Genomic DNA, 16,816 nt, shown 5'->3' with positions numbered 1-16,816 from the left:
AATTATTAAAATTAAAAAAAACTTATAATAATATTTAATAACCATGGTAAAACTAAAAAGTAAGTGAGTATTATAAATCTTTTTTGGAGTGTGAAAAAACATCAAAGAAAAAATTTGAAAAAAAATTTAATAAAAAACTAAACTGGTATGGAAACCACATTAATTAAAAAAAATTAAGCAAGAGGTTAGGCTCCTAGAGTGCCAAACCTCCGGTAACTTCCGCACCTAATAGAAGGATTTTCATTCTCATATATGTTTATAAATTAAAAAATATATATTATTTTAAATAATTTTGATAAAAAAACCCAATTCAAAATGTTTAAGAAATCTAGGAACTCAATTAACACATAAAACTTTGAAAAACTCCATTAAGGTTCTTCATTTTTTTTTAAATATAATTTCCATGCATAAATAAATATAATTTTGCATGTCTTGGCCGTTTCTAAACATGGAAGCTTTATATCTTTATAAGAAGATTTTCAACTCTCTATCTCTGTTTTTTATTGTAAAGGAACCTCCATGGAAGGTATGCAAATCAAATTCCCTTAATTAATTCCAGGGATATTGCCAACTGCGATTAGAGGAGGTAGGCTAGGAGAAGTTGTTTCAAGTAAGAACACATATGCACTTCAGGGTCTAGCTGCTGTGGTCAATCGTGTGACTTGTTCTGTCCCCGTTCCGGTTTCGACCCTTTATGTGCACGCCTGCCACCCCGCGGTGCCTTACCTGCTCCTGGGCTTGCAGGATGTCCAGTGGACCGTGGGGAATAGTCGTGGTGCGCGCAAGCTGACCCGAACACCCCAAGCAAATCAAAAAAAAAGAAAGTAAGAACACAGATTAAGAAGTTTGGGTCGTTTACCTTTTAATTAGTTGAATAATTTGTTTAAATTTATATTTTTTTAAGGGGTTATCATAGTCTTATAACTTAATTTATGGATTTAACATGTTAACTAGATTAATTTGAGTTTTTGTTTTGTTTTTTTAATTTTATTTTTCAACATTTAGTTAATAATTGATTATGTTTTATAATTTGTTATGATATGCTTTATATATATAGGGTTATCATTATCTTATGATTCAAGCCATAAATTTAACAAATTAACCTAAATTAATATAGGTTGATCCAATATATTGTTGTGTTAATATTTTTAAAATAAAAATATCATTTTGAATTTTATTTTTTTAAGTCAAACTACTTTTAAATTATTTATACGGGTTGTTTTTTAACCAATCAAATAGATCGGGTCATATTAAATAAAACTCAACATGATTTTATTTTTTTCTACTAAAAGATATTAACAATGTTGCATATTTTTTTATATTTAAAAAATTAATTTAACCCGTATATAATGTAGAATGTATTTATAAACAGAGGTCAACCTCCATCAAAGTGGATATGATTGTCATCCATGAAGATAAGCAGAATTCTTGTGTTTTTCACTCAATTTCCTCAAGTCCTGTTCCTCTCACTCAACCTTTTAACAGGTTATTGCTGTCACGGGTTTAATAATTTTATTTTTTAAAAAATATTTTTTATTTAATTAAATAATTATAAAAATAGATATTTATTCAAAAGACAACAAATAAAATTATAGTGAAAAAATATATTTCTTCAACCTAAACCCCATTTTTTTATTAATGCATCTCTTGATTGTTTGAACAAAAAACATGTTTTTATTATAAGTATTGCTTTTTAAATAACTATTATGATCTTAAAAGTAAATTTTTTTTGTAAAATAATATTATTACAGTGTCTCAATATTTTGCATGTGATTGAAAAAAAAAATACAATAAAATAATGTAAAAAATCCATTAAAAAACTTAAAGAAAAGAAATTTTATCTTCATTGAATAACCATGAACAATCTTTTATTTTTTATTTTTGCATATTACGTATATATAGTAATTGATAAAAATTTTAACAATCCCATAATAACCTATAATATCATTTAAGAACCATGAAAAAATTAAAAAATTATTTAAATATCATGTTAAGTCTTTTATATATATATATAAATATATATATATATATATTGAATTTCAATGAATTTTTTTTAATGAATGAAGTGTCTAGGCCAAAGGGATGGGCCGACAAAAATAAAAGGCTAGCATGAGTGGGCCTACAAAGCAAAGTCCACGCACTTAAAATTTAATTTTTTTTTCAATGATGGATGACACATTTTTCATTTTAAAAATAATAATAAAGCCCATAATGTGTCGCTTTTATTATAGATGACTCATCATTTACTTGTCTTGATTGAAGCCACTAAAAAGGTGCTGAAATATCATGCCGATGTTATTTGACTTAGAAAAATTAATTTTAAATTTATTTTAATCTAAAACATCTAATAAAAATCCTTAAAACCTTAATATATTGATTTGTAAATTCAAAACACTCCTAAATCAATTAAAAAAAACATGTTGAAAAAACAAATCTCTAATCTACTTTTTTCTGCAATATACAAGTTTAAAAACATCTCAATAGGAACCTTCTCATCCATAGAAACACTTCAATACTAAATTTAGCTTTTTTTTTTGTTTGTAGAATTTGAGGAATCAATCACTTTTTCTTCATTTCACTAAGGTTACCCTCATATCATAACTAAGTTATATATTTAGTGTGTTTACTCGAATGAACTAGGTTTTCTAGTTATTTTTTTTGTTAGTTTTATTTATTTATTATCTTTTTATTTTTTATGTTATTAAATTACTTGAGTTTATTAACAATAATAAAAATCTTTAATATTTTGCTTTTATAAAAATATTTACATAATTTTAACATTTATTTTACATTGAAAAAACCAAAATAAATCGTGCAATGATTTTGGTCATGCCACCTATTACTCTCGAGTCTCAAACCACTCCAATAAAAAAAGACTGGAAAAGAAAAAAGAAAAAGTTTTGACTTTTTCTTGATGTCCAGCTCTCAGGCCTCAGAAAAAAGAAAAAGAAAAAACCACTCTATTAGCTTTGAGTTGCAAGTCTCCCCCTCTCTCTCCAACAAATCGCAAAACAGAGTCTCTCTGTCTCTGCTCAGCAGCAGCTACAACAATGGCTCATATCCTTTTCTATTTTTTCTTTGCTAATTCTAGATCTCCCAATTTTTATTTAATCTTTTAATTTCTGCAATTTTATTTTTATTATTTTGTTTCCTTTAATTCATTTTTCACGCGGAAATCAAAGAGAGAAAGATCGTGAGAGAGCTCAAGCTCGTAACGGCAACAAAGGCAAAAATAAAGACGATGGTTTGACTCCTGAACAGCGTCGTGAAAGGTGCGGCTCTTTTTTCTTCTTCAGTTTTTTCGAATTTAATTTTGATTTTTTTTTGTTAAATTTGTAAGTTTTCTTTTTGGATTTGATTTTGTAGAGACGCGAAGGCGCTGCAAGAAAAGACGGCCAAGAAGGCAGCACAGGCAGCGGGAGGGGAATCCTCGGGCGGAGGTAAAGGGAATACTAAGAAATAAAGAGAAGTTTGTTATGTTTAATCAAGCCAGTCCTTTTGTGTTAATTACTCATGCTTAATGATTTGAAGTTAATTTGATATTTTTTTATGAATTATTATGTTTTGTTTAAGAATATCTGTTGATTTGAGTTTTTATTTAATTTGAGTTTTTTCTCATTTAGATTTGGAGTGTTGAAGGTCATTTTTTGATTCCTTGATCGGATCCGTGATTGTTTGTTTATATTGAGTTAAATTTTATGCATTTTATGTACTGGTTTATGCAATTTTGGAGAGATCGATAATTATGCACATGGGTTTCTTTTGCTATTGAAAACTCGCCTTGAGTCAATTAGTGTTTGGTTTGCTTATTGCTGAAAATCACCACACTGCCTGTTTACAAAAGCATTCAATAGTCTTTGTATTGCCTGCAACACAGTGGATTAGATTTCATTACTGAAAATAGTTAATATTGTTCAAGCATCAGCAGAATTCGCTGTTGAACAGCAATTTGATGGTTTCAGTTGCATCCTTGGTTTTTATATTCTTGGATGTACTACCAAGGCTTTCTGATATCTATGCATGACCTAGGCATGCAGTTATGTTTCTTTGTGAAATTGGATACATGCAATGAGTTTTCTATATGAAATGGTTGCAGTATGTTGTAATCTTAACCGTAAGTGCTCCCTTTTCCTTTTAAATTTGAGCCAGGATTATAACCTAGAAGATGCATTCCCCAAAGACCTTCGAAATTGTACATGTTACCAATTTCACAAAGTAAATAACCTATTAAATTGCTACTAACAGATTGCAAGATCCAAAGTTTCTAGCTGGAATCTCAGTACTTTTTTCCAGACCATGGATTGACATTATGGGGTAGCAAGTCTTTTTGTAGACATGCAGTGGTGGGTTAATATGGAGCCATAGAAGCAAAAGGCATTCATGAGGTCAGTAAAAAGTCTGACGAGGGTTATGTTATTCATCATTGATGGCCAGTCTAGTCTTAAAGGTATTAGGTAGAGTGTTGCTGGTTGGTTTGAACGGTTCCTGAAAGATGACTCATTCTTCAAGTTGACTGCCTGTAATACCCTTTTGATTTGTTTGGAATTATTAAGAGGAATATTTTATTTGGATAGAAAATAACAGTATGAATGTCTATATTCTTAGAATGTCTGCTAAAACAGCGTCTATAATTAATGGTAATTTACTAGTGTTGGGGCAATTCAATTTGAGGATTTTTGAAATTGCTTTCTGCTTCAGAGCAGTTAAGACCCTCACCCCAACTGACTCACTCCCTCCCTCCGATACTATCATTGACATAAACTATTAAGGGAATGACATTATTTCCTGGTTATGAGAATTAAAAAGTGGCAACGAGTCACGTATCCTCTTTAAGTATGAGTAGTGTGGAGGTGGAATCCGCTGCTGAGTACTTCAAGTCCCAATATGCATAAAGTTGGAAAGATATGTTGAGGGTGTTAAGCTTAATAAACTTTGGGCAATTACTTCACTCAAGGTGTAAGTTAGACTCTTAGGCATTGGCTTCTCAGACATCATATGAATATGAGAGATGGAAACTGGCCATTTGTTTTTAGGACTGAGACTGGATTCTGCTGTCTGGTGGAGGATAGGGACACCGGATTTTCTGTGCAGGTAGGCTATGAAGTTTAGAGAGCACATATTTAGCAGTGACTAGAGGAAGATATATAGTTGCTAAGTAGCATCCCTAATAATCACTGTCAGTGTATGTGCTTGTAATGCTAATGCCTAAACTAGTGAGATGGCACTTCACGTTTTGGTCATTTTGCTGATAACTATTTACGCTTTTACCTTGGTAAGTTATGAATCACCATGTCTATTTAGGAAAAGGGAATCTAGTGGGAGTTAATGAAATGATTTTTAGGAAATGTATTAAAATAATAATATTTTACTTTTAAAAATTTATTTTTCACATCAACATATTAAAATGATTTAAAATAAAAAAAATTGAAGAAAAAAAATTAAATTCTTTGAAAAGTGTTTTTAAAATGTACACATAATTAGACTTTTACTTGGATAACCACTGAATCACGGTTGGATAAGTGGAGTAGTATTGTAGGGATGTTTAAAAGTAGGATAATAATTATTTTTCATTTGGGATTGTATGAAAATAATGTTTAATTTTTTAAAATATTATTTTTAATATTAATACATTAAAATGATTTGAAAATATATAAAAAATTAATTTAAAGTAAAGAAAAAAATAAATAAAAAATAATTTTTTTAAAAGAATTTATTTTAAACTTAAAAACAAACTTCAAACACTATTAATTGGTGTTGAGTCTGTTGACATTAGCACATAATTTTTTTTTTTTTTTGGGTTTTAGGTCTTGCCTTTTCAGCCAAGACACTATCCGATTATCCGTGTTCCTGAGATGGCATCATATAGTAGCTGCTAGTCATTTTACCCCGCTATACTATCAAAAGTTAATTTTTAACTAAAAAAACAAACATGTAGCCGCTATAAGAAAAAAATTAATTGTTAAATAAAAAAGTTAATGCTGAAGTTTAATCAAATGAATTGTGTAAATAAACATAAAAAGTTAATTTTAATTAAAGATTAAATTAGGAATTTGATATATAAGATATCTAAATATCTAATCTTGTTATGTGAGGAGTTAAACAACTTATTTTTATTTAATTATATGTCATTAACATTTTTGTAAAAAGAATAATAATTTAAATTTTATTAAAATATAATAATTTGCTATTTTACAACACTATTGTAATTCATAATAGGAGTACAATCAAATCAAACCTAATCGAATAAAACCAAAAAAATTCACTAAAATTAAATGCTCATTAAATCACAGCAAATAAGAAATAATTCAACTAAAAGGTTTGGTTCAATATTTGTTTTTTTTTAAAATAAAAATACCTTATGAATTAATTTAGATTTACTTAGTTTTTTAAAATGTAAAACAACTAATTGATTTGACTAACTTATTTGGTTCAGTTCAGTTTTAAATAAAAAAAATTCAGCATGGTTAGATTTTTTTTATCCACGTCAAACAATTTCAACTAATACAAGGTCACATTTTAAGTTGACTCATAATAACAACTCATAAAAGCCTGAATTTGATCCATGTGTAATGGTAGATATGGTAGATTTTAACCATTTGATTTTTTGATATTTGATACCGTTAAAAACAAAGGTTTTGTAGTGAATATTTATAATGGTTTTTTTTATTTATTAACATGGGTGTCTGGATCAGTTTGCACGCACCTCGACTAATCCCATGGGCCCTGAAGTTAACAACTAGGTCAACCTCCAGTAGCCATCATATTAGCAACCACAAGGCTCGAACCTGAGATCACAGTAGAAGCAAACCCTTTAGCCTAAAACTCTTAGCACTAGGTCATTTACTAAATAGTTATAATGGTTTTTATTGATATTACAAGTGAGTGTATACGCGTGTGCGCGCGCACACAATAAAAACTCTTATAATTTATATGGATTTACAGGCAATCTTTTAAGAGATTTATTTAGAGATATTATTAAGATGTATTATACATGTATATAAAAGATATTTACAGAATAATCATTAACTTGTTTTAATATATACATATGATTTTCTTAGGTTAGATTTGGAATAAGTAAATTGGCTTTTCACATTATTATCATCATGGTCTAAATTAAGGAAAAGATTGCAAGAAATATATATATATATATATATAAATATTTTAGCAACGGATAGTTCATCTAAAAGTTGATTAATTTAAAAAAAGAAAAAAAAAAAATCAAGTTAGGTCCCTTGCATTATTGGCATTACATGTTTGGACCAATAATGTATCCTCCCTGTCTTTCAATGCTTTACATCTACGCGTTGAATAACGTAACCAGTAGAGTATAAAAAGTTTATTGCAAAATATAGCGTGATGAAAAAGTAATATTGAATATTCGCCCTTTTCTTAATTTTTGTTCTTTTCTTCTGAGAATAAACATGGATTATCTCTTTAATTTCTTTTTTAAAAAATCACTTAAATATTCTATCTGATTTGTCTTTGATAGGGTAGAATATAAATTTATTCCTTTCTTGAGTACCTAAAACCGAACCTCTGCTCTGATTGCTTCCACATACCAATAATTTCCCAACGTCATGTTCATAAGAAACTAATGTGTTAGTCGTCAATCATGCAAATTGCAATTTATCGAAAAAGCTTGAGTTATATATTATTATTTTATTTGATTTTATATATATATATATACAAAACATTCATGTTAGTACATGTGCTTGTCTTGTAAATAAATTTATAAATATATGCTTACACCTAAGTAGGTTATAGTTTGGTGTCATTAAGGAAAAATGTATGCAATAATTAATTTTAAAAATTTCACAATTCTAATTCCTTTTTTAATTCTTTTAATTTCCCTTGACTTCATTATCATTTTTTTTAATAAACATATTGATTTATGCGTGAAAGGAATGTTTAAAATGGATTTAGAAGATATATATATATATATATTTTTTATGGTGGAGTTTTGATGAATTTAACTTGCGATGACCTTCACGCCACTTCTCAAGAGCATCACAATTGATCAAATCAGCCTCAACTCATGCCTTGCGTCTCTATTCTCCTCCACTGAAGGCTACAGCTACAGACTCCATTCGATCCCTTCATCTTCTTCGTTCATGCCCTACTTGACCTAGCCTATCTATTTTGGAAGATGCTATTTTCAGTTCCGAAAACACTTCCTACAAACACATCCCTTTCCATCTACATGCACCACTGTCTTCAAAAAAAAAAAAAAAAAAATTAAAAAACCTTCTGATCACAAGTCCACATTCATTTTGGTTGCCTCCACTAAGTGGCTGTCTAACTTGTCTTGTGTGGTCCTTAGAACACGAAGGAACAAACTTATATATAAAAAAATCCCAGAAAAACGAGTCAATGCTATAAAGAAGTGCTTAAAACATACATTTCCTTCCATTGATGGGAGTTGTTGCGACGGCTGCTGCTGCATTATATTAAAGGATGACTTTTAGTCATTAGTTTGGAGAGACATGGCTGAGTTAAACAAACTTATCCTATGACTGCACATCGTGTCAATGGAGAATGAATATGCCCACATAAAAACAGCTCCAGTAGACCATCCAAACAAGCCCTCTCTAAAGAACATAAAAAAGTTTTTAAGCACTTTCTAACTTTTGATTTAATTTTTTCATTAGAGATCAGGCCCACAAAACCATGAATCACCTAATGGGGGTGTAGCCTAATCCTCTCATTTTCTAAATTTCTATTTTACTTGATTAATTTGGAACTTCAATTCGAGATCTTTGGTTTAAAAGTCTCAAATTCATCATCTTTTATTTATTTATTTATTTAGATTTTCTAATTAATAGTATATTATTAAGATCCCCATTTATGAAATAGCAATTCATCCCTTGGATCTCCACTCTTTCGTGTGTGTTGAAATTAAGATAATTCCATTTATTAATTTAGTTTCAAGCCCGTTTTCAAGACCATTATAGTGAAGGCTATTTTGTTTAATCAAGTGAAATTAGATTAGTGGTCTGAAATGGATTAACACAAACATTTCGGCGCATGTAGCCTTCCCATTTGCAAGCCTGTTGCACTATACACACGATTCCGGGCGACTTTGCCCACAATTTTTGGTGATAATGAACACCATTAACCTTTTCTACTCTAGATTTATCACTAAGTTAATCAGCTGATGATGAACAGAAGGGTAATGGCATTGATAATCATGTTTGATATTTAATTTGAGATAGTAGCTAAAAAGTGCATTAGGGTCTAGCTAGGCGTCTAAATTTTATTGAACTTGCTTGTTCATTGGTGGATGTCATGATGCTACTCGTGAGGAGATGGGCAAGTACAACATAGTTTTCTCAGCAGATGATAACATTTTCTATTCTATCTTGCTCAAGGGTTTGCTGGCAGCATACGTATAACAAATCATTTTGTGTATTATAGAAAGATTCATACATTGCACATACAGGACCTGCCATGTTGAATGTTTGTGCAGAAAATCTTCATCTTGTCTGTGGTTTTTAATGGATGAAATCAATTAGCCAGCCAATTAATAACGTTATTATTCTGATTTTTCTGTTTAATTTGTTTTCTTGGGATTAGCATCAATGATGAGGAGTGTATATAGTTGTAAATATGGGGATTAATGGCAGAAGAGAGATTCTTAATATAAAAGATAGATTCTCTTCCTAGACAGGCTAGGTCTTCTATTCAAGGTAAGAAAGAAAGGGATGAGTGAGTGGTGTAAAACAAAAGAGAGAATCATTTGTACAAGAAGATACACACAAACGCACACAACTTTGATCATGCAGTGGTTTTTATCTCTTACACTCATATCCTTTTCTGTGTGTTATTCGTATCTAGCTAGCTTTAATCTGTGGGTCATGTTAGAATATTTATGTATGATCTGTGGGCTGTTTTAACATGACTAGAAGGGATATGGCCTAAAAGAGTGGTGATCCAAGGGATGATGAATTGCTTGGTGAAAGATCGAGAAACGTAAAAAGATAAAGTAGAAAAGATAAAAAGCAAAAGGGAAGTTATCTAGTCAAGGTTTGAGAGAGAGTGGTTGCACCAGACATGAAGATGTTGATTCATTTTTTCTATGGTCAGCTTGAGCTCCTAGCTAAAAGTGCAATTCGTTATTTGATAAATGTCATGAAACTTAACCCACAAGGCTTTTGAGAGAAGCCGTGAAGATTAAAGGCCAGACTTTTAGAAACTGCCAATTAACCAGGGACAAATCTCTCTCTGATCTCTCCTACATCAGACCACGTATGTAGAATATTCACCTAATTAATTGTATAAAGGGAGGCTGGAAGGTAGTGCCATTAACGACACTTGCATGTGTGTGTACAGTAAATTAACATATCTGACAGACATAGGCCTGTTAATTGCCTCCATAGCCTCAGCTTTGAATTCATTCTTTATTTAGAAAACATGCAGGAGTACAAGACTTGTGTGAGTTGGCAATTCCAGTCATGTTATCATCAGTCACTGCCGAATCAAGAACTTTAGTTTGGCTGTGAAATTAGACGAGGGAGGAGTGGTGGAAGGGAAGTAGAACAAGGAAGGTCATTACAAGAGTCTCATCGTTAGGTATTTTAGACTCCATCACGATTTGTCATGCACCAGGCAGTCATGTCTGTTCCACATGCATGCCCGAATTTTCTCTTGAGACCATAAGGTGCAGTGATGTGTGCTACAAGATGCCTGCTTCATTCCCGTTTTGTTTTATTGTTTTGAGGCCCAAAATGCAGGAAGCAATAAACAAGTCTGCTTGACAGGGATGGCAAGGGAAAAGGGAAAAGGAAACATTGGAGAAACATGGTTTAATGTATCTAGCTAGCTACTGACCGATGATCAATCACACAGACTAAACAAAGGTTTGTTTAGGCTAAGGACCATGTGCTTGCTCTATAAAATAACAACGACACTATTTGGAAGAACCTGGACACAAAATAATTAAATCAAAACTTCCAAAAAGTGATAAACAACAAACCCTTTGGAATCTCTCCCTTTCTTTCTAATTAATAGGTGTTAATTTTTCCTTCCTTACAATAGCTACTCCAAGTGGCATTGACTGGAGGTGGTAGCTTGAGATGGCTGCAAGCAAGCACCGCCCAGCAGTGATTCTAATCATTCAAGGCACACGATTTGGAGGTGTGGATCGAGATGGCACCCTTGTCTCACAATCGGTGAGGTGCTTATTTAAGTGGCTCCAAACACACCCCAAAAGACAGGTGGTGATGCTTCAAGAAAAGCGATATATATATAATGTATGCCTGTGTGTTCACAAGGCTTCGGACATTGTCTAGTATTTATTTGTAAGAAAGACGACCACGGAATTCATGAAAAACTGAGAAATTAAAGAGTACATCCATGTTGATTTCCTGATTTATAATTCTTCCATTTTGAAAGTAAGGCCTGTTCAAAGCTTATGATGTGTTGATGACAGTGAAGCTAGCTTTAATTTTCCAGAATACATCAGTGGTGGTTTTCTATCATTATCTTTGAATTAGCTTGGCCACCTTTCACAATCCATAAAGAGTAGACTATGCCACAAGCTGAAGTGGGCAGGCATCTAATACTGTTTCATCTTGATTTTGCCTACTATATACTAGTGTGGTGATTATTCATCGGAGTTTCTTGCTTAACAACGAGTACAAGTCTCTCACTTTCAAATTCCATGAAGAAAGTAAAAGGGGGAGATAAAAAACAACATGTGGATGATTGAGAAAATCACTTGATCATTGCTAAGAAATACACAAACATATTTGCCTTCAGGAAATAAAGGTTTAAGGCTCTTTCGAGTCACTGTCATGTTAGAATATTCATCCATACCAGAAACCTTTGAAGACAGGTGACCAAGTAACACTGAGCTGTCAGGTTTTGATTGGATATTGACAAAACATAGGGAATGGGAAGCACTAAATGGAAGGTGGTGAGCTTATTCTTTCTGAACAAGTAGAGATCTGGCTCAGGCTGTTAACCTCCCTTTATATAAAGTAAAAGTTCCTCTGATTAATTAATTTTTTTCTTAACGAGACTTGGCAAAATACCTATTACAGTCTCACATGATGGTTGCTTTAGCATAAATATATATATATATATATATATATATATATATATATACTGGAGTAGCTCTCCCTTTGCATCATTTCTCCATCTCTTGATCTGGGGTTCTCAACAAACAGAAAATAATTACTGGTATGGAGGATCAGTTTCCAAAAATAGAAACCTTCATGCACAAGGAATTGGTGGCAGCTTATTGTAGTTTTCATGGAAAGGCAACAGGCTCAAAATATTTTGGTGATCCAACCATTTGGGGTGCTCTATCTGGGGCAACTTGTCGCGTCGAGGATGGAAATAGTGGCATGAAATCGCCGTCGCAATCGTCTTCTGAGAGATTATTTTCGAGTTCGGAATCTAGTTCTTCGGCAGATGATCAGGTTTCAGGTACCGATTTGATCGGTAACATCCCTGGGTTTGGTAAACAGGATGTTGTCAACCAAGATCATGAAAGTTGTTTCATGTCAGGATTGAATTCTATCAACGCTCTTGGAGCTAATTCAATATCTGATCAAACTATCAAAGAAAGCTCCATTCCTGTGAATTTCTTGGAACCTTTTCCAACATTAAATAACGAAGCTCAAGTTCCTGAACCTCCTCCTCCATCTTCGTTATCAAAATCCCCAAATTTAACCTTGTTTTTGCAGGAACCAGCGGCAGCTTCATTGTTACATCCATCCAAACAAGTTCTCGATCCACCTGGCAAGGATCAAAGATGTGAACCTGCCATGTCATTGTTTCCAAACACTTCATTTTCCATGCCTCAACTTGGCCAAATTCATTGCCAACCGAGTAATGAATGGCTCAAAATCAATCAAACTTTGGCAAATTATTCTACCAAAGGATTTAATGACTATTGGCTTAGCACTACGAAGACACAGCCGATGAAATACTCGGGCAGAAGATTGCAGAACCACCATCAAAAGCCTTCTTTTTCATCGGCATCAACATCGCCCGGAAAGCTGTTTAGAGGAGTGCGGCAAAGGCACTGGGGAAAATGGGTTGCAGAGATTAGGTTACCAAGAAACCGGACGAGGGTCTGGCTAGGGACCTTCGACACAGCGGAAGATGCTGCTATCGCTTATGACACTGCAGCTTACATGTTACGAGGAGATTATGCGCATTTGAATTTCCCAGATCTTAAGCATCAACTCAAGTCTAGTTCATTGAATAGAACCACAGCTGCCCTTCTTGAAGCGAAGCTACAAGCGATATCATCACAAGGCAGCAACATTTCTGGTCAAAATAAGCATATTAGTGATCCACCTCCACCATCGCCAAGCAAGATTAATGTGCATGCTACAGATGCTACAAAACTCAAAGGTTTGAGCCAAAATACAACAAGAAAAGAGTGGCAATTTGAGTTAAGAGGCAAAAGTGGAGGCGAAGTGATTGAGAGCAAGAAAGGTCAAGAGGTTGTAGCATCGGATATTGATGCTATTCAGTTAAGTAGAATGCCTTCCTTGGACATGGACATGATCTGGGATGCTCTTTTAGTCTCTGACTCATGAACTTTTTCTTACCTATTTTCGCATTTAATTAGTATGATGTGAAGATTGTCAAGATAAAGAGTTTTTTTTTTTTTTTTAAATTTCTTTCATTCGAGATTTTAGGATCTACCATGCAATCTTCTTGAAATCTGTATTTTGCTTAATTATTGATGTTCTCTATACAGGGTTTCTTTTTGCTTCTTCCTTAATTAATTTTATTGTTCCATTGTTCCTTCTCTTGCATGATTTTCCAGTTTATGTTTTTCTCGTATTTTAGAAATGGGCCTACACACACCCCATCACCACCATCATTATCACCGTCAAATTTATGCAGACTAAATTTTCTTTTTATATAATTTTTTTTTAAAAATATATTTTTAATATATTTAAATGAATTATATCTCTCATGAATTTTGGAATTAGAGATGGGGAAGACAATTTTTTGGCCGCTAGATTAGCTGCCAAATTTGGAATGTGAAGCTCGGTTTTTATTACAAAGTCAAAGGCCCATTCAAAAGAAGGAGAAATACACGGGTCATTTGTGGGACAATCCTTTTATAAGCATAAGCATGGCCTTTTATATTTTTAGTCGGGCATTGTATATTCAGAGAATTCCATGTGATAATGAGGTTTATAGTGTCGAAAAACAAACTAGCAAACATAATATATAATTAGCTAGCTATCTAATGCTTGCTCTGCTGTGAATTATAAATATTTTTTTTTCAAAAAAATATCGGGCATGCAGGCTACCTCAATATAATTTTTTACATAAAAAAATTTAAAATGTAAATAGAAAAACCTATGAAAATATCTAATTAAATAAATCAATAATTATTTATGTAAATAAACAAAAAAAAATATAATAACCAAAAGAGATAAAAAAAATTGAGAGATGGATGCAGATCAAGATATTTAATGACATAAAATGAGACATTCACTCGACTATATGTTCATAGAACTTGTTTATTTAAATTAATAAAAGATAGATACAAATAAAACTGACTGAATGAACCCACATCTTAAAAAAATATTACGCAAGGCCAAACACATAAGAAACACTATTTAAAAAAGAATATTTTTTATTTTAAAAAATAAAGTTCATTTGTATATATAAAAAAAGATGAGTTAGAATAATATCTTGAAAAATCAAACACACACCAAACAATTAAAAAAAAACTTATTTTATAAAAAGACATGCAAAACTCGTGATTTAGGTCATGAGACCGATATAAACTCATAGAAAAGAAATTGAAAAAATAAAAAACTAATATTAAAAAAAAACTAATATAGAACGATAAGATCGCATGAAGTCAAAATCTCTAACAAATCAAACGTCAAAAGAAGAAACCAGAGAAAAAAATCAATCACACAAAAAGATCTAAAATAAATGAGGGTGAAAATTAAAAAAAACAATTAATTAGATGGCAAACAAAATTTTTTATAGGAGAGTTAAATTGAATTGAGAAATAGCTTTAACAAAAGAAAAAAACAAATCAAAAGAATGAAGGTAAAATTAAAAAAAAATAAGATAACAAAAGCTTTGATTGAATGATGAAATTGAAAGTCCAAAAAACTTTAATAAAAGGTCAAGGAATACATTCTCCACATATGAGAAATTATAATTGAAGGACTAAATTAAAAACAAATAAAAGTTTTATAATTGAAATATAAACGAAATAAAAAGTTACAAGAATGAGAACTGGAATTGAAAAAAAAAAGACAATCGTGCACTTTACTTGGTAGGAGAGAGAAAAGAAGGAAAAAAAACAATCTTCGGCAATGATCCGACCACCATACATCGTCACGTGCATGTGTCACATCATGTGGAAGAGGACACGATGACGCATCTAAAGAGACAACAAAAGGTGAGGTTTGGCCACTAGGTGGTGTCACATGCACCTCTTAAAAGGCACGAACGTCACCTACTCGTTGGCGCATGATGATGATATAAATTAATATTTATTTTAATCTTGGTTCTAAAAAAATTAATTAAGAGCTCAAGTATTAATGTAATGCATCAATGAGATAAATTGGAACTAAATATATTAAAAGGAGTTAATTGGCCTTGGAAAATTACTGTAGCTCCAGAGCTATTGGCAATGTCCATTGGAACAATGTAATGATGTTTTTGCCTCTCTATCCAAAAACCTTAACACGGGCATAAAAGAGAATTGAAGTCTTTTCATGTAGGCCATTCGTCATTACCAAATAAACAGGGATAAATAAGTATTTGTTTTCATCTTGATTGCACAGTGAAACAATCCAAATACCCTTAAAAGCAAAAAAATTAAACCTAATGTTAAGGTATATTTTTGCAATGATTTTTTGGTTATTATAATTTGAGATGAGAGACAATTTGATATTTGTACAAATATAAAAAATAATAAACAATTAAAGTACACAGTGAAACAATGAAAATACCCTTAAAATAAAATAAAAATTAAAAATTGAAACCAAGGGTATTTTTGGCTTTTCACAATGATTTTTTTTTAATTACAAAGTCAGCTTAGGGGCAATTTCATATTTGACTAAATAAATAAAAAAAAGAGTGTGCGTGTGTGGTGCACCTGAAGGCACGTGGGATACTCTTATGCCCATCGGGTGGTGCCTGCGATGCCTCCCGACATCTAAAAATACTCTTTCGACATATTGTTGGAAATGTCATTGTTTCCTTTTCCTATTGACGCGGAGGGTGTCACCGATGATGGTCTGGTTTGGCATCGGTAGGCCTTTCTTTTTTTTCATTCTCTCTTATCCCTAAAAAATTATAGCGTGACCCTCTTGGTTTTTGGTATTTCAACTTCAGTCCTTATTCTTTTAATGCCTAATTTTTGGTCTTGGCCTTTTTGTATAAGTTTTATTTATTTCTAATTTTATCTTTCAATTCTATTTTACCAAATATTATATTCTTCGATGTGATTCTCATTCTTTAGATTTCTAATTTTTTTCTTGATATTTCAAAAAGGTTTTTCAAAATTTTCAATTTCACCATTCATTTCAAATTGATGGTATTATGCTTTTCAATTTGATCCTCATTTGTTTTGATTTTTATTTTTTTTCCTGGCCCTTTTGAAGAAGTTATTATTCTTTTCAATTTCACCCTTTAATTACAATATTGTTTTTATTTTTTATGTCAATTTTGATCCCCATTCTTTTTAATTTGATTGTCCTTTTACTAATTTTTTTTTCAATTTCACCCTTTAGTTAAATATAAAATTTATTTTGTATTTTGTATTTTAATTTTGATCTTTATTTTTTTAATTGCTCTTTTTTAAAATTCTTTT

General features: G+C 31.6%; 2 protein-coding genes across 2 annotated transcripts; both read left to right on the top strand.

Moving 5' to 3' along the window:
- The first annotated feature begins 2,897 nt into the window (after positions 1-2,897).
- Positions 2,898-3,622, top strand: LOC133670774 (uncharacterized). The gene is made up of 3 exons (XM_062091387.1): positions 2,898-3,057; positions 3,170-3,272; positions 3,367-3,622. Exons 1-3 carry the CDS (start codon positions 3,051-3,053, stop codon positions 3,461-3,463), a joined length of 207 nt encoding a protein of 68 aa, XP_061947371.1. The 5' UTR covers positions 2,898-3,050; the 3' UTR covers positions 3,464-3,622.
- Positions 3,623-12,086: 8,464 nt separating this feature from the next.
- LOC133670781 (ethylene-responsive transcription factor ERF062-like) lies at positions 12,087-13,741 on the top strand. The gene has a single exon (XM_062091395.1). It carries the CDS (start codon positions 12,183-12,185, stop codon positions 13,551-13,553), a length of 1,371 nt encoding a protein of 456 aa, XP_061947379.1. The 5' UTR covers positions 12,087-12,182; the 3' UTR covers positions 13,554-13,741.
- The last annotated feature ends 3,075 nt before the right edge of the window (positions 13,742-16,816 follow it).

The sequence above is a fragment of the Populus nigra genome, chromosome 13 (genome assembly GCF_951802175.1).
Source record: "Populus nigra chromosome 13, ddPopNigr1.1, whole genome shotgun sequence".
Lineage (NCBI taxonomy): Eukaryota > Viridiplantae > Streptophyta > Magnoliopsida > Malpighiales > Salicaceae > Populus > Populus nigra.
The sequence above is the reverse complement of the archived record's forward strand: the minus strand, read 5'-3'. Positions and strand labels throughout refer to the sequence as shown.

What these genes read in the sequence shown, in the direction of transcription:
- LOC133670781 (XM_062091395.1), top strand. Translation starts at nt 12,183, where the DNA reads ATGGAGGATCAGTTTCCAAAAATAGAAACCTTCATGCACAAGGAATTG.
- LOC133670774 (XM_062091387.1), top strand. An exon ending in CCTGAACAGCGTCGTGAAAG is followed by an intron (nt 3,273 to 3,366) that starts GTGCGGCTCTTT and finishes TTGATTTTGTAG; the next exon opens with AGACGCGAAGGCGCTGCAAG.